This window comes from Bombus vosnesenskii, unplaced genomic scaffold (assembly GCF_011952255.1).
Source record: "Bombus vosnesenskii isolate JDL3184/JDL3185 unplaced genomic scaffold, Bvos_JDL3184-5_v1.1 scf7180000013311, whole genome shotgun sequence".
Classification (NCBI taxonomy): Eukaryota; Metazoa; Arthropoda; class Insecta; order Hymenoptera; family Apidae; genus Bombus; species Bombus vosnesenskii.
The window spans coordinates 1168481-1187289 of NW_022882959.1; the positions used below are offsets into that span (position 1 = coordinate 1168481).

Below are 18809 nucleotides of genomic sequence, written 5' to 3' on the forward strand. Positions count from 1 at the left end.
GGTGGTGCAAGCTTCGTTTTCTCATTGGTCCCCGCAGATTCGTGACGTCACTACGCCGGCCTATGTAAAGGTGAAGCACGCGGAGCGTCAGTACATCGTTGTCCGTCACGTCGATCGGGTCTCAACTTTGAATCGCCCTCTGCTCCTGCGAGAGTCGTAAACGAATCTTTAATTCGAGCCAATCGACAACGAAAATCATCGTTATCCTACTCACGAGGACGTCTTTACGCTCATCTACGAAGGTAACAGGTACGCATGAAATTTTTTTACGAGTCGTCAGGTCGATTTTTTTTTTTTTTTTGTTTCTATAATTAGAAATAACTACATATATATACACGATACGTATATACCGCTACTATTCTTGTTCTCTCGAATCATTTACGAATCATTAAACAATCGATATGGTCTCTATAATAATTCCACGCTAAGTCAACCTCACGTTTTCGGTAAACTTTAAAGCAGAGATAATACACCGCGTTCGAAACTGCTTCGGGCGATACATGAAATATACAGGGAACAACAGACGCGTTAACTTTTGATGGAATAAAGAATTCAAAACCACATCGAAATATAATGCATTGAAATTGAAATATCATTCTACGATGTACGTGGCGTTGATATTTACATTTCTTATTTCCTTTCTCGGTCAGTTTACTTTCCTTCTCTTTCGCTTTCAAGTCGCAAAATATGTTTCTCACAGTCGCAATGTTTGCAAACCATCCGAGCTACGTATGTGCTTTCGTTCTCCAGTTAGCACATGCTTTTATAAACGCGTTTTCATGCATAGGTGAATATACATATATTTGTGTACTGTATACGTAGAGATATTCGTCAAAGAAGAAATAAAGAGCGAACGGATGGCGAGGAAGGAAGAGAAAGAAGAAGAACGATATTGTTCGGAATTTAGGAATGCTAGGAGTTAAAGTAGAAGCGTACGGTCATACACAGCCATAAGTATTACATCTGTTGAAAACTTGCAATAAATTTTGCTTTAATTAATATTTCACGTTATAAAACACGTGTAACGTAATTAAAGCAGCAAATTTACAATAAAATGGTTAAAAAAATAAAAGCAGTGGGAAGCATTCAATTTGTGTTAAATGTCAGCACTCTTAATGTACTTATATTGTGTATACATATACGAACGATTTTTCGAAGCAACAGGCTTCCAAATAGAACGTACAAGTACGACCAACAGCATTCGACAGTAAATTAAAAAAATGTTCGAGTTTCGTTTCATAAAACATTAACGACAGAAACGATTATTGGTCCGAGTCGACGTATTTGTAACACTGAAAAACTGCGCGTACCGTTATAAGCGCATTTTCCACGATTTTCTAGCCATTGTTAAACAAACGTATTACCAACGAACGAAGAGACGAATGACTAAGAAAGTAATTAGTTTCTTGAAAGTGCCCATTCCTCGAAACAATAAAGTTGCGAACGATTTTGTTCGATCGAATAGGTATAACGTCTAACAAGTTTCTACATTGTTCGAATTCGCACTTTTCGCGTTACTTCAATTACAATGAAGCTAAAAACAAACCAAACGAATGAAATGTAACTGGCACGAAGATTCTATACAGTGGATAAAGCTACGCTTTAATTTGCCAATATAGAATTCGCTCGATTGTTTCGAACTCCGTTTCGATTTCTCTATTCGTTGACGCACAGTCGAACGTATCTCTCGAATGTAAATTCATCATTCTGGATTTTACCAAATTTACCCATTCGTTTACGAATTCAAATGACAAACTTTGATCGAGCGTGTTCGTTGCTTTTTAGCATAATATTTCTCGTATCGAAACGCGTATACGCGTTTAATCAACCGATTGCCATATTCGAAACTTTACGCTTTAAGTGTACCGTACTCTTTATACTTGATCGATCCTCTTGAGCGCACCGATCGTTTCAACGCAAAACGCGCGTACGCTCGAAATTAACTACCCTCGTTACTATCGAACGTAATTGCAAAAGTTTAATCAGATCTTTAAATTCGTTGTTCCAGACACTCGATGGAATCTTCGTATTGACACATATTTTCCGTGGTAAGCTACGTAAACGGCATAACGATCGTACAACATCGTATTGGTGCTCGACATCTACATTTGTATCATTAGCATCGCAATCAAGAAGAACATTTTATTACGAAGAACACGCGAGTTCCGTAAATACATCCATTCGACTGATTAATGCGCATAATCCGAACGGGTCTGCTTTTCTTAACGTCCACTTACCGCGTTTCAACAATTTCATATTTTCCCCTTATCGACCGCTCTGTTCTTTCGCGGTTCTTTCAATTTCTTCGAGAAACGAATAATTCGCCGCTCTTTTCGTAGAAAGTGCACGTGAGAACGCACGATTGCGATTAGTTTTATCTCTTCACCGTTCCACGGTCCAATTCTCTCTGTACAGTCTTTCCATCTGTCGTTCATTTCACCTCATCTTCCAGTATCGTATATAAGAAAAGGATACAAAGTGACTTAAGAACGAATCTTATCATTGCCGGATAAAACAGACTTTTTTCGAACGTTCTTTGGTTCTCGATTAGGAAAACGCGATTTCTTCTCCTACGAAATTGTTCTCGTACAGCAAGAAAAAATACGGAATTACAAGTTTTCCATTACTTACACAGTCCTGGTTTGTTTCTTTACACGATTTTCATCGATACATCTGCTTCTCCTTCTCTTCTTACGTGTATCATTGCGTTTGATGTTCGACTCGTCGTGTTTAACGTCGTCATTTGCATATTATCGTATGCATATCAATGTCATATACGATATATAACAGCTATAATACACGAGTTTCGCATTATGATTACGTGGTCGCATTTTTTGTCGCAAATTCTTTCAAAACTTCGATCATTATTCTTTCGTTATTCCTATTAAAATTTTGCCCATTCGCTTTTTTCTCTCGAGCAACATGACGAAAGATGAGAAACAGCGATAATGTTACATACAGTGTAAAACTGCAAATCTAGAAGAGAAAACCCATCGAAAATGATCTCTTTGTCATATCTATATATCTATATATATATGCAATGTTATCGGAAAGGTTTTTAAGGATGGAGATTTAATTAAAACTTGTACGGTACGATTTGCACCTAAATATAACGACGTACATAATTACACAAGAACACGTTACTCCATTGTGATCGTTCATATTTTATACTTTTAATTAACTCAATCTGACAAAATAACACAGTCACCGACGTATTTGGAAGCGCGTGCTTTAATCAAGCAAATGGTTCCGTTCGCCTAATCATACGTCGACTCGTACTACTTGTCGCTTTCCTCCTCTAAACGAAAACAATTCGCTTACATCACTCGCCAATCTATCAATTCGTGCTTCTAGTTCAAACGATCGTCGTTAATACCCTTAAGACAAAAACTTCGAGTCATCGGCTTCCTTTTACTCTTATACTTCGCTACTATCTTCATACTTGATACTTTAAAGCGTCGTGTAAATATCTTTCTAACCATTATCATCCGCGTGGTACTTTAAATTACTTTTAGAATATAAACGATCACTTGGGAGGATTAACCTTGAAAGGATTCTTACACGGAATCAATGTGAGCTAAATTTATCGACAGGATTTATTTATTAAATTTATTGACAAACATTTATGACACAAGTGCGAACATTTGTGTGAAGATAATAGTAGTTGTTTATCGTTGAAAATTTGTTTCGATAGAGGCAAGCATGTGCAAAAGGTAAAACTTAATTCAAAGAGTAGGCGATTCTGATCATTGTCAAATTAGGTGCATTCGCGATAAAACGTGGACGCTTGGACGCAACAAAGGGCGTATTGTGCTAAACTTCGCAGAATACGTTAAGCAAATAGTAAGACATAGTACGACCGTAATAGGAACAACGATGAATTTCAGAGGAGTTTCGTAGATAAATAAATAGACAGAGAAAGAAGACTCTTCGATCTGGAAGCTTTCGTATTTAACGCAATCGCATCGAAAGGTGTAGAGGAAAAAAGTAGAGGAAAAATTTCCAAGTGCTTGAAACTAGTTCCCTACTCCATTGGAAACTCGTTTGTAATTTACACCGTAAATCAACGATCGACTAGCATCGATGTAGCTACAGTTTCGAAACTCTTAATCCGTATTATCCGGCTAAACCGAGCATTTTCTCATTGCGGGTTAATCGGTCGTTAATCCACTTGTAATTGGCTACTTATCGACCATCGTTTAAACGAAGATCGGAAAACAGTATTCGGTGATATTCTCGTTTACGAAGTTTACAGAAAAACGTGTAACACGATGTCTGTGATTTTATAAAATATACGTCTACAGATGTTTTCTACGAACGCGTGCAACATATACGTCAAAGACAAAATATGGTAGAGATAAAATACAGGCGGTTTACCAACCATATTCCACGTAGACCTGGTTGCTTTCATCGTTCCTTTCATTCGGTTAAACGCGAAGAACTCCGACGCACGCGTTACACAAAGTTTTATTTTTATTCGTTATTAACTATCACCGACAGTTTCGAGTCTAACTTCAATACAAATTATCCGAACAAACAGACAAGGTTAAAGAAACGAAAAATCTAAACGTTGGATTCGCGCGAACGTTCCAGTTCGTTTCATTTATCCTCGTTTATCGTTACGGGTGCGAAGATTCAAAGAAGACGCAGTTTAGCGTAGAGGGAAACGTGATTTAGCGTAGATTTTTCTTTCAATTTGTAAGAATTTTCTCCAGCAACGTATTCCTTCGTACAAATTCTTCCGCTATTCTTGTATGTAACTACTAAATTTTTCTCTCGTTTCTTTATGACCTTTGCGGAAAAAATTGATTTTCCCGTTTACTTAACTCGCTTCGAACGAAAACTGAAAACATTCTTTTTTCAATCACGCCATTGTATTAAATTGTGCGATCGAAATGAAACGTAAAAGCTCCGACAACCCTCTAACTTTGGAATTTTTTTTACTAAGATTGAAACATTTTAATAAGAGAATCGTTATTTCTACAGAACGTTTCCAACTATAAACGGTTTGTCTTGAAAACGATTCACTTTGTCGCCTATTTATTTACGTAGCGCGATTATTGCATCGTGAAATCATCCAAGTTTCGATTTTCAAATTTTCGTTACAGATTTCTACATCACTTTTAGAACGCCGTTTAAAATTGAACGAATACGACCCGAGGCTTTTAACCTGTAACTGTTACTCTGCAGGCAAGCAAAACACGTGCACCCACTCGTGTCAAGAAAAATCTTATCGCAGAATGACTGATAACTTTCAATTAAAACATCGTGAAACACAGCACGTGTTTCACAATGACTTGCAAGATAGAAACACGTATATGACAGTTATTTAACGCGTGTATGTCTCACATATGTATATGTATGTCATAAGCAAGTATATATTATATTCGTACATATATAGGCAAAAAAGAAGAAAGAAAAAGATTTAGACATCTTCCGGCAAATTTATTCTTCTCAGATACGTCGGATATCTTTTATATTCCGATTCTGATTCCCCTGTGTCCTTTTACATTTGTCCACGTCACATAGCCAACAAGGATTATCGATGGGACAATCTGCAACACCACCATCTATCGTCCCTCTTACCTGTCGCAATTTTTTATTTGCACTTTGACAGGCGCAACTGTACCGTGGCAAACTTCATCGTGATAACGGTACAAAGGCAGATGTACGATAATCGTCGGGTTTCTTGATCGCTCAAAAGTTTAAAGAACAGAAACATTATAATTATAGGATGGTGAAAAGGCGATTCGTTGAAAACACGTGTAAGACCGAGCACGAAACTACGATGCACGCTATAACGATAAATCACAAGTTTTCCTAGTAGCTTATTCCCCAAAAGGGAAAAGAGATTTGATGATAACTCTGACAAGGTTATTTATGTTTCTCAACTTTAGTACAATGCCCGAAGGTGTTTTTGTTACGAAGATTTGTCAATTATTCTCAATGAAATTAGTCCGCTATCGTTCAGAATAAAATAGAGTTCCACTTTGCGGACAAGCTGATCTCGTCGATCATCTTAATTCGTTAATATTCCATTATACGCATCGATAAAATTCTTTTTTTCGGTACCCTGCACGAATCTGTTTGCATGACGCTTCTTACCGTGTACTATACGTATATAGGCACATACGTCTGTATACAGAAGCACGAGTGACACTATGAAACACGTATCTACAGGTGTATCTACAAGTGGATACGCATATTTCACGCACTAAGTAGTTCCTTTTCTTTCGCCTAGTCTTTCCAAGATTTATCTCGAACGTGATAGGATGTTGAGACGAGGTTCGTTCTCGACAATAACGAGCAGCGGTTTAATTTTCAACGCAATAGACAAACGCGCTTTGAAATCATAGAGTTGTACGGTATCGTATGGCACAGGATAACGCGATACGATAGTGGCATCCGAATGCCAAATGACGAAGATCTTTTACACTCCGTCCGTAATAGTTTTTGACGAAGGAAATACACATATGCATATGCGAGCTTCTCAAATGCCAGGCTGATCAATTTCACTTTTCGTTCCCTCGTTCTCCTTACGCTAGTAAACAATTATGTTCGATTTCCGAAGAAGAAGGAAATATTTATGTTCAGAAGGTAGCATAAGCGACTGGGAATTCCAATGCGAATTTCAAAAATACTATTTTCGCAATCCCATCGCTTTTCTCTACTTTCCGATTTATGACGATAATTGCTGATCACGTTTTTTATGATTATGGTTTCTGATCTCTAAGCATACGTAATGTACTTATTTTCATACTTTGGGCTTTCGTATTTTCATGAAACGCGCAAGAAGAAGATCCTACTGCCTTTCACAGTCAGTTTCACAATATTCCGAGAACTCGATGAAATTATGCGAAACTGGAGGAAAACTTTAATCGTACGACGATCAAAAATAAAGCATGACCTGTTGTCTGAATTGAAGTCTCTTTTATTTTTAGATAGAATCGTAAGCTGTGCGATCGTTACGAAAGACGACACGCGACAATCTACTCTGATTAATAATTAATATCCCGCGTAATTACCAGGAATGGCAGAAATGAATCGAATCGGTGGTAAGCGAAGCTTGTCGACGCTCGTATATCACATGGCACTTGTCGATATACGTTCGATATACAGTCGATATACACACACACATTCGTATACGTGTGTATGCTTCTAATAGCGGCAATAATCTCGCGGCTTCTCCGAACGGATAAATATCGGACGATTCAAAACTGTAAAATTGCTATGACACAAGACGCGAGCAAACACGCAATATCAAACTTTCATATATTCAGCTTTCATCGATCGTCGTCTCATCACAATGCACACACCGCATCGCGTTTCCCACGTTTACGTGGCCAAATGCTTTTTAGACTCTTCTTGTACGATCGTCTACTAATTGAAAATTTGTGCCGAAATTTCGTTGGAATGAGAATCGCTCTAAGGAAAGAAAGAAAGAAAGAAGATCGACGTTAAATATTTATACAGGAGAGGATCTTCGAATAGAAAAGAAAATTAAAAATAATAAAATATATACTATCTGACTAAATATAAAACATGTTTAAAGAAATTCGACACTCGTGTGATATTGCAACACAAAATTTCATTGAAAAAAATCTTTTTAGAATAAGAATAGGGGGAAAGAAAATTAATGAAAATGATCGAAGAAAGAGATAATCGTTGTTTCTATGCAATCGAATTAATTATGGGACGCCTTTAAAAAATGCCTTCATCTTACTCTCATTCGCCTTCGTCTCATTAGACTAAAGGGATTAAAGGTTTGCGATCGAAGGGCCTCGAGACGCGCATAATACTACAAAATGTAATTCGTTTAAGAAAAAGTTAGAAAATTTCTTCTGCGAGACAAGAAACGTAATTAACGACGGCAGCAATCAATGAAAACGCGTACAAATTAGATTTCCGTAAAAAAGAATTGATAAGAAATCGAAGAACGTCGAACGGTATTATACAGGACAGTTATCGACAATTTAACTAAGAGTCTTCGGAAACGAGATCAAGTTTTTAGATGAAATTGCGGCATTCGTGCTTACTCGCGGTTACCTTTAAAAGGTTCTAAATTGCGTACGCGTGAGCGTGCTTAAGGGCGCCTCGTACGTTTATTAATCGACGATGAATATTGAACAAACACCTGTTCTCGTTCGAGTTCGGGGAACCGTATTCTCACGCATCCATCTTCCCGCCGCTATTTCTCCGTTTATTCTGCTTCGACATTCGTTTAACCATATTTCGTCTATTAAAGTAAATGGTTATCTCGGCAAATAAACGGTGAAACATGGGAAAGGCAAGGAAAGGTAACTGAAGGGAAGAGAAGAGATCGTGAGATCAAATTGTACAGCTCGTTCGTGTAATTACTCTGGTAATCGTTCGAGCCTCGAAGGAGAATAAGTTATCGAGTACTTGGTTACTTTACAGTAGAAGAAACGTAATTTAACAAACACCGAAGCTAGTCGTCGCGACGATTTTGCAATTTAGCATGCAATTTGTCGTTTATTCGATTAGCTTGCTTACTTCCTCCAGCAGACGTTACTTTCGTGGGGTGGAACGTTGTCAGGCTGGTGGCAACAGTAACGACAGCATCGTTTTCCGACTCTCGACTCCAGCATGAGATCGAAGTCGCATCGTTAGCAAAATATGGGTTGCTAACTACAAGCAATGCTTCCTTGCTATCCATGCAAATGATTGGAAACGAGCAGAGAAGGAGAGAGAGAGAGAGAGCTCCGCGTTTCTGTATCCGTTCTACTTATATAGAAACTTTCTCAAAATATTATCTTGTATTATACCTGGTACTTGCTTTCGCTTACAGCGTCTTTCATTTATATTGCTTCATTCTGACAATTTCATGAAATAACGTACCATGCTTAATCGCAGTTGCGAGGATGATCGTATCCATCCAAGCGTCTGTTAGAAAAGGTTGTTAAGCCTTTGCCTTTCTGACATCGTAATGAAATTTAACACGCGCACTTTCTTTATACTTCGTACTTTCTCGAGTCTCTGTACGAGAAAGGCGAACAGAAACCTACGAAAATTAATTTATTACAACCATCTTTCCCGTTCCCCTCAGATATATCCATGTTTTTCCCGCACTTTCTTTTGAAGACGATTTTCCTCTGCAAGAGCTTTCGTCGATGTAAGCAGAATCGATGGAATTCGACCGTGTTCAACCTCGGACAGCAACAGGTTGCAAGGCATACGATCTTATGTACGATATGTATACGTAGTTGAAAAGTTTCGCTGGCCGCAGAATCGCGAACCAATTTGACAACTAAGAAACGAAGAAACGTCCCGATAATAAAAGTTTCGATGAATCTTGCTTGGAAAAGTAGCTCGCTAGAACGCTACAAGTCGTTTTCACCGAAAATCGTAGCAATCTTATTTCCAAGCTTCGTATCGATTATTTTACGATAATTCTTCGATAAATAGCCCTTCGTTATCATTCAGTTGCCTACCATAAACGCTATCTTCTAGCTCTGTTCGTTACCATTTTATACTCGGATATCTTCTATCTATCCATTTATAAAAAAAGAAGTAGAAGAAGATATTGTTTTAGATATTAGAAGAAGATATTGCTCCTTGAGAACTCTCAATGTGCTAGTAAAATTCAAATTCTTCGCGAATCCTCGATTCCTTACACCGACGATGTATAGTTTTTCCTCTCGTTTCTAGCGTTGGCTGGAAAACGGCGTTGTTGAAGAGTTGAAAACGTTTCGCCCGCAACGCGACTATTCTTCTCTAAATCAAGATCGTCCTTGCTTGTTTTACGCGACCATTGGATATGCCTTGAACGATGCTCGAAACAACCAAAGGTATCGACGTTTTCCGAACAAAACCAATACTCAGACCTATGTATATACCACTTGCATCGCTCGTCCTTTTTCTGCTCCGCCTTCGCAGAAGCGGCCGAACAATTTTCTGCCTCGTCGAGTGTTTATCTGTTTGCATGGTACCTCTTCTTTTTCCTCTTGCTCCTCCTCCATGTTCCTTTTTCTTTTTCTTCTGCTTTTCCGCCGGTGTTCTCCGATCGCAACGCATTTGCGCATTGTTTTCGCAACTTACAAAATGTTTATCTTTTCTTTCGTTAACTTCCTCGAACCTCTTTCGAACCAAGAACCTTTTCAACTCTCTAGCTTTGCGCTCTCTCCAATTTTATTCTCTTGAGAAAACAATACGATTTATTATAAATATTTATATGGCAGCGATCGATGTTATTTACATTTCGAACATTGCTACGTGCGACTAAGGCCGAGATTGCAGCTATATTAAGTCGATGTTTCTATCGCAAGTCGTTCTTTCCTAATCCTTCTTCCTTTTAATAATCCACGCCCTTTGTCTTCCCTCGAACCTTTAAATAATTTCTTCGATAAAAATACTTCGAAATATCTTCAGATCGTTTGAACCGTCTTTTATCAGAAATAGATGAGAAAGTGGACAGTTCGATGCGAAAATAATAAACAGATCGCAGAGGGTATCTATCAAACAAGCTTTTCCACTTTTCATCGATTAACCGCACGAATGTAATTTCTACTCTTGGTAGCTTTCGTTCTTAAACTTGGTAATTTTTCAATTAATGGTCGTAGATTGGTAAAAATGTCCCAATAACGTCCATGATCGTTGAAATTGCAAATAGAAAGACCCAATTGCGAGCTTTTTGACATAAGTTGGTCCTTTCACGTACTAGTTTAAAAAAGCAGTTGTATCAGCCTTCGAACAAAATCACAACTACGAAACAAGAAAAATCTTCCTTGTCGACAACCAAAGGTCTGCGTTCTCTCTAAAAAAAAAAAAAAAAAATCCCTTTTTCTACAAAACTTACGTTTATTTTATCCTTTACTATACTTTCCTCTTCGTAAGTCAGTCGGTCCGACGAGGACTTTATGCAATTTTCTTTCGATCTTACGCACCATATCCCAATCGTGTTAATGCTTCTGCTATCGATCTCTCGTAGAAATCTATCGAGCTCCGTAAATATTTTAACAAACCATTTTTTGCGATCTTCTCGCCACTTGCGCAAAATGCGCCTTTGTAATTTTTCATTTGCATTACGAACAAATCTCTTTAATTATTCCCGATCGTTGGAACGGTAGCACGCGTACACGCGACCGTCATGGTTTGATTTAACAACGAAGAATATTCAACGCATTTGCGAACAACTGCCCGATCGAACTTTTCAACGAAAGTAATTTAATTTATACGTTTCTGGTACAGAAATTAATTAAATTTTATTCGCCGATTGTTGTCCTAAATTTAAATAAACGGGTACTAGGTTATATGTAACACGATGTTGATATGTAAATCGATTCTGTCGTATGGAGACATTCACGAATTTAGTTAAACTTCGTTTCATCGACAGTCAGTAAGATCGCGGCCTTTTAGGTTAAAAGAATTAACCGGAATTCCAAAGAATCAACGATGAGTTGAGCGTACGTTTCATCGTTCGGCGATGAGCGAAAGATAGAAATTTCCCGATCGCGCATATAAATACGTAATAAATAATACAGCGAAAACGTGAAATCTGAAAGATAAAAGAAGATCATCGTACGATTTACGATGAAACATGCCAGATATTCGTTCGAGAAATCATTTCATCGACTACGCTATTGAAAGAATCAGCGACTTCAAAGAAGATTTTCAAAGATTCGTCGAAACACGTTCCATCGAAATAGCAACGATGCTTACAATTTGCGGTCTCTTTTACTGGATCCAACAATACGTGTCTACGTAAATGAATTGCAAGTACCAGACCTATAAAACCATATTACGTACACGTGCACAATTTTATCTCTGGGTGATTTCTCAACCACGACCTTTCCCTGGTAATCATTCATAATTTCTTCCCTGCTACAATGACAACGGTTTTTCCTTTTTCCAGTTTCTCTCCGATACTTGGTCCAGATGCTTGGTCCAGAGAAGGGAAAAGGGTTTTCCTCCCCTTTATTTATCGCGATCGGTGCTGTTTTTCTAGCAAACAGCTCAGTTTTAACGCGAAACCTTTAGAACGTTCGTTCGACTCGAACAACTCTGTTCACGATGCAAATAATCGAAGCACAAGCTGAACGAATTACCTCGAAACGCAACACGCGCAACCACGCGATCCTATACGAAATATGCGGATGCTTATTACGCATTGGCCGACTTTGTCTTTTTTTCGAAATCAGGTTATAAGGGGATGGCGATGAAGATAATTTTATTTGTATCATTTATGTTTTTTAATTTCATGTAACTCGGAATAAAGCGAAGGAACTAACGATTCTGTCTAATAACCAACTCGTTTCGTAGGAATCTGTTCGTCGATACTCGCAAAGGTCATTGGAAATTAATATCCTTTTTTCTTTTTTACTTCCGATGTCCAATTAGTAGGTTTTCATTGAAGCAAATTATTAATACAATCGTTACGGTATATGTGGTACAGATTGCGGTAACGTTAGGAAAAACACGCGCTGATCTCCGCCGCGTATGCAGCTATTTTCAAATCAGATGAAATCAGGGATTTGATACAAAGGTTTCTATAAGCGTTCCAACGCTTTCATGGGCCACTGTATGTTGAGAAGTAAATAACGTCCGTATATTTGTCTCTCATGTTGGTCAGAGGAAACCGCGTAACGTTAAAGTTAAGCTTAAGGGTAAACTATTGGTTAGGGTGAAGATAGAAGTATAAGCGAAGGTAAAGGCAAAGGTAAAGATAAGAGTAAATGTAAAGGTCATTCTTGGTTCTCTCGTGACGTTGCGACAATGGTACCGTGAAGAACCTAACGCAAAGATTGATTACCACGGAACAAAAGACCAATGATTCCAATCCGTTTCGTATCGGCTTTCACGTGTTTTTCCATCTTCCCCCCCATCCTTTTTCCTACTTTTTTTTTTTTAATCCTTTGTGCACATACACGGATGCACGCGTGCACGCAGATACACGTACTTACATACGCCTACCTCTCGATCTCATCCGATCGTGTTCCGTCCCCATTCAACTTCAGTGCGCAGCTGTAGATTGCAACGTTACTTACCGTACAGTGAACGTAGCTATTTTTATTTCACCTTCGTTGAAAAAAAATCATCCCCGTATGTAGCTACTCAGTCGAAATAATGTATCATACTTGAACTTAAACGCAGTCACGACGCTTCGTTTGGAATCTTCTCCTTTTCTTTTTTTTCTTTTTTTTTTCGTCTTTTGAGCTTAGAATCGTTTTTGTAATTGAACATCGTCTCTTTTAACTTTTCTATACGTGCGAACCTAGAAAGATTTATACCAAGTACGGAATAAAATAATCGAAGCGGCGTAACGCTCGTCGAACAGAGTACAATGCTCCGGATGGAAGAATTTTGAACGAAAGTACAAATTGAAAGTACAAAGTATGCAACGGTTGCTCGTAAGAAAATGATTTCATCGAATATCGGATTGTGTCTGAAATAAAAGTTTGTTGGTCGCGGATCGTTGATTTTGAGAGAAAATATGGAATACAAAGACGGCTTGTTTCCAACGATTACACGAGTGACCGACCCGTGAAGAAGAGCCGGGGCTCAGCGTACAATCTATACGACATCACCTGAAGCAACGATGCTACTCCCTTGTCTTCCCCGAATACCCGCCAATCTATCCTTCCTCTCCCTTTCTATCGGTCTCTTTATCGAGTCGGGAAATCATCGCTCCGTTTACTCTACGTCAACCGACGAGCTGACCTCGACGGTCACCCACGGTTCTATTCGTTAACGCGGATCATTCGCCGATCAGTTTCAAATTCTTCGTCGATTTAACTCTGCCCTGTCCAAAAGAAAGTTTTAAACGTGCTACCGTGTACCTTCAAATTTATCGATTTATCGCGACTAAATGGTAAACTGTACTTACGGTAAGCTTGGCTTTACGTAGAGGCTTAAAAATCTTCGCTCGATCGAAAGATTTGTATGCGCAAAAATCCAAGAGACGTATGCAACGTGCAGAATTGTACGAAACATTCGAAGTATAATAGCCGGCATAATATTCAAAGGATGGAAGAAATAGAGTGTAAGGATCTAACTCATCATTCTTGTAAAGATAATCAAAACGGCGGAGTTGGTAATTCATCACAATTTTAAGAGATCAGAAACAAACTTTCGTTTAAAAACAATTGTCCCCTGAAACTTTTCGTTCGCGAGAGATTACCTCGTTTAGACGTAAAGAATCGGACGAAGGCTGTTGCAGCGTCACAAAGTTAAACGAAATGAAACCATAAATTTCAAACACGGACGGACGATGATGGAAGAAACCACGAGGGCAATGAGGTGCTACTTCGAGATGCGATGTCGAGAGGCGTTTTAATCAAGCTATACGATCCGACACCGGTTTACCGCGTCGTTTAAACTTACAAAGCGATATCTGTGGTCCCACTCTTCACTACTGATCGACGAAAGACGATGATACGCTCGTTAACGTACATTATTATTATGCGCGATTATTATTTCGCCATTTATCGAATTCGTAACGTTTTTGGCCATCGAGAAACTGTAAATTTAGAAAATCGAAAAAATGTTGCGAGAGAAACGTCGAATAGAAATGTTCCACGTATGCTGATGTCCTGATTAACGAATGGCCTCTTGTATTCGATCGTTGGTGTTATTAACAATTTACTGACCGCTAGCGGTTCAACAGCATACGCTCGTCCGACCGGCAACTCAGGCTCTGTTTCGGTTTAGACTCTCCGATACCGTTCTTTTCGTTCATCGCGAACGGTAAGTTTTCAAATTGATATAAAACTGTGGGAGCTTACGAAGCAACGCAACTGACGCAACCGAGCAAAGTATCTTAGCGCTAAATAACAAATTACTGCTCAAATAATGAGAAAGATTGTCGGCAACAAAAAGCCGATTAATAGGCTACCGATCGGTAAGCGTCGGCGACAGAAAGCCGATTAATCGGCTATCGGTCGATAAAGTGTCAAGTTACCTACAAAGATGCTCAGGTTTTTCATCAAAAATTATTCTGTCTTTTACTACTCTTCTTATATTCTTCTACCTCGTACCAACTTTCTAGAAACTATTCTTATTTCGTTTCGATACTCTGTCTCTCTCTGTCTGTCTCTCTCTTTCTCTCTCTCTCTTTCTTTCTCTCTCTCGTTCTGAAAAATTGAAAAACGTATTTTAAATAAGCGAACGTATATCTATGGGTTTTAAAATATACAAGAGAGGCGAGGTGCCAAGCAATAATACGCGTAAAAGTTACGGCAAGAAGGGAATTGCGTTGTTTTATTTCTCATTTAGTATTCATAAAACATCCGTTTACTAAGACACAATCAAGGTAATAGACGATAAAACGTACACGACGCACTTTTGACGAAAGAAGAATATTTGAAATTCAAACGCAGCGTCCTGTAAATTACTTTGCGTCGACACCGTAGTTGACAACGATAAGAGTCGGCACGAGCGGATTCGTACGAATTTTAAAATACGTAGAACAGACGAGCAGCTGTCTGTCGATCTGAATTGCCGCAAAATATCATTTCATTCTTGACACGTAGACATAGGCCGGTCTACCCAATACCGATGACGTTGTCAATCAAATAACTGACCATTCTTCGTGCATTTGTCGTGCGCTTCATTTGCGAATTAAGAATCTCAGTCTTTTACATGTATCGTCCATATATATGTATATGGGAATGTGTATGCCATACGATAAGATAAACTGAGTAAAATTCCATTACTTAAATCATAGCCTCGTGGGAGAAATATCCTGGTATACGAGCTAGGACAACGAACGATAAAAGTGCCTTGCCGAGAATATCCCATTCTTCGATGAGAAAAAGTTGAATTAAAAGTATACGTAACTTGTAACATAAAACATAGAACTCGGGGTAACAGATTAATAACGATGATCTAATCCTTTACAGAATGATCATCCCTTCGACGTTTTTGTTAATGGTATCCGTCACATTCGCGATCGCCGAAGAGTCCATGTCAGAAAATGTTCTCTCCGACAAACGTGCCGTTATGGGATTTCAAGGAATGCGTGGGAAAAAGAATTTTGACTCTTTGGATTCGGAGGACTTTGGAATTTTGAAACGTGCGATCATGGGCTTCCAGGTAAAGCATCTAAAATCATTTATGAAATGCTTGTTATTTGTATAATATTATATTATTCTTTTTGCATTATTACCTTATTCCTTCGAGAATTATTATTTTACCATTGTACAATATTATTATTTTACCACTCGATAGAAATCTTATATACTTGCTGCAATTAGCTATTCGTTGAGCGTGCACGTCTTTCAGGAATTTATTGACATTATGCATAATGCGTGGTTGCGTGTGTACAGGGAATGCGTGGAAAGAAAAACTCGATAATCGCTGACGTTGAAAATCAACTTTTCCCCGAGGAGACTAATAAGCGTGCGCCGATGGGTTTTCAAGGCATGAGAGGCAAGAAAGCTTCGTTAGATGACGAATATTACAAACGTGCACCGATGGGATTTCAGGGAATGAGAGGCAAGAAATCTCTCGAGGAGGTAGGCAAACAGTGAACCTTGAATTTCGAAGATCATTTGAAAAGTGTGACGCGAGGCAAAGAAATATTACTTTTTACTCGTTTACATCGATTTATTTCTCCTTCGTTCTCTTTTCCCCTTTTTACGCCTGTAACTTCTTTCAATAGTCCTTAACAAATGGAAAAGAAACAAATTCAACGCGCTCTTTAAACTACGCTCTTGAGAAACGATAGAATTTACAACGATGAAACTTAAAAATTTACGCCATCATTGCATACGTTGCATAGTTACTTCGGTAAATGGTAAAAGCTTCGTTTCTATCGTAAAGCGGGAACCTACCTTGCGAAAGAAATGAAAGCGTTCAAAGAAATAATACAATAAGAATACTCTTTGTTTCCTTGTCCGAATATTATGATTATATCTATATACGTTTTCTATACGTGCAGATCTTAGACGAAATTAAAAAGACTACCACGAGATTCCAAGATCCAAGAAGCAAAGACATGTACGTGATTGATTATCCAGAAGATTATGAAAAGAGAATATTGTCGATGGAAGGATATCCAAATATTTTCGATAAGGAAGGCGAATTCTTGTGGGAGAAGAGAGCTCCAATGGGATTCCACGGGATGAGAGGCAAAAAATTAATTCTTAACCCGTGGCAAGATCTTGATAAACAAGACGTTATGGACTTTCAGGTGAGTAAAGCATGTAAAATATTTCCCAATGCTTTGTGTGCAACATAAACGAAAGAAATTGCGCTGTATATGAGCACTGTGCACATTATGTATTCATATTAAATAGTGCGAATCTTAAAAGATCTACGGAAACTTTGCAGGGGCTGCAACGTAGGAAGGATACGTTCGATGATTATTTAGATTATTCGATGAATCCGTCAGATTACGAGAAAAGGGTTGCGGATTTTCAAGATATAGAAAGCGGTAGCGATTCGTTTAAAAGAGCTCGCATGGGTTTTCATGGGATGAGAGGTAAAAGGAACGTTGGGGAGATTTACGGATCTAATTCGAGCCCTACGCAAACGACGATCGGTTATCAAGGTATTTATATAAATTATATAACGTTGAAAAAGATTACGATCAAATAAAATACGGATTTTGGTACTTCAAACAGGCGTAAGCAACCCTGGAAACAATCTCGCCGTGTACGAAATTGAAAAGCGATCACCCTTCAGATATCTTGGAGTCAGAGGAAAGAAGAATCCACGATGGGAATTCCGAGGAAAATTCGTAGGGGTGAGAGGCAAGAAAGCGTCGTCTTTGCAATCTGTCTATTAATGTATTTCAGTAAAGAAACATCGAAAGGAGTATGAATGAAGATTCGTGAATGTTATTAGGTAACTTGATGAACTTATTATAATTGTAGGTAATATTGTGAATAAAGTTTTACTTTTTATCGACGTTTCTTATTTCAGGCAATTAGCAGTAATAGCACTGGTTTTGTTGGTGGCAACAATGGCAACGCAACAACAATAATCACTGTGTAATGCTAGTCTTTTTGTTTAAACGTGTATTAGACTGTATCGCTTGATAGGTATACCTAAGGATAGGGGAAGACAACGCGGTACTTTTATCAGTAGACTGTCCTCGTTATTGTCATTGCATTCCATGCGTACATTGTGAAAGAATACGTTGTCTTCTCCCCTCGAGATTTTAGTTTCAACGACATATCCGTACACCGCCAATGTACATATATACGTAAACCTCGAGCGTATTACAGAGCGCGTTCCTATTTCTTATATTTTGAAAAGGGCTTAAAAGACGCCACTCTCTCTCTCTCTCTCTCTCTCTCTCTTTGGTTGCTAATTTATTCTTACCGTTACCCTTTTAATTTTGATACAAAAAATTAATTTATTTTTTACATTCTCCACGTCATTCTCGAGACTGTTATGTCGACTTAGGAACAACTTAAAACGGACATAAATAATATAGAAGTAGATAGAAGATTCTATTTTTCTTGAAAAAAGAAATCACCGATATATATGTATACAGATATTTTACGCTTCAACCAGCAAAAAAAATTAAATATACTTTAAGTTCATTCCTTTCTCGGAATACAATGTGATTGTTATGACTATACAACACAATATTTTTATACTATCGATAGCTCACCTCCTTTCGTGTTTTGTCACATGAACGATATTTGTTAAACACAGCTTGTTTGCAAATAAGTTTTAGAATACGTAATCGTTTAGTATTCTACCCAATGACGAAGACCTATCTATGTTGTAATTTGTAAGTGTGAAACAAGTCTCTGGCAATTTAAAAAAGAGAATAAATATCTATATAAGTTATTTGATTTACTTGTTTAATTTGAACTACGCAATATAATAGTTGCTAT

General features: G+C 38.1%; 1 protein-coding gene across 5 annotated transcripts; it reads left to right on the forward strand.

The window, feature by feature from the left end:
- The first annotated feature begins 63 nt into the window (after positions 1 to 63).
- LOC117234928 (tachykinins) lies at positions 64 to 18767 on the forward strand. 5 transcript variants are annotated; one of them, XR_004493593.1, is made up of 7 exons: positions 65 to 249; positions 15858 to 16050; positions 16284 to 16472; positions 16898 to 17149; positions 17290 to 17509; positions 17583 to 17805; positions 17892 to 18767. XR_004493593.1 is itself a non-coding variant. In XM_033496514.1 (6 exons), the coding sequence occupies exons 2-6, from the start codon at positions 15859 to 15861 to the stop codon at positions 17744 to 17746; spliced, it is 1017 nt and encodes a 338-aa protein (XP_033352405.1). In that variant the 5' UTR covers positions 64 to 242; position 15858. The 5 variants fall into 5 exon arrangements, 3 of the variants coding, with proteins under 3 accessions (XP_033352405.1, XP_033352406.1, XP_033352407.1); XR_004493592.1 differs by having other exon boundaries at positions 17884 to 17931; XM_033496514.1 differs by lacking the exon at positions 17892 to 18767 and having other exon boundaries at positions 64 to 242; positions 17583 to 17746.
- The last annotated feature ends 42 nt before the right edge of the window (positions 18768 to 18809 follow it).

Coding starts and splice junctions, on each gene's coding strand:
- LOC117234928 (XM_033496514.1), top strand. CDS start 15,859: ATGATCATCCCTTCGACGTTTTTGTTAATGGTATCCGTCACATTCGCG. Junction 16,473..16,897: donor GCAAGAAATCTCTCGAGGAG/GTAGGCAAACAG, acceptor CTATACGTGCAG/ATCTTAGACGAAATTAAAAA. Junction 17,510..17,582: donor AACGACGATCGGTTATCAAG/GTATTTATATAA, acceptor TACTTCAAACAG/GCGTAAGCAACCCTGGAAAC.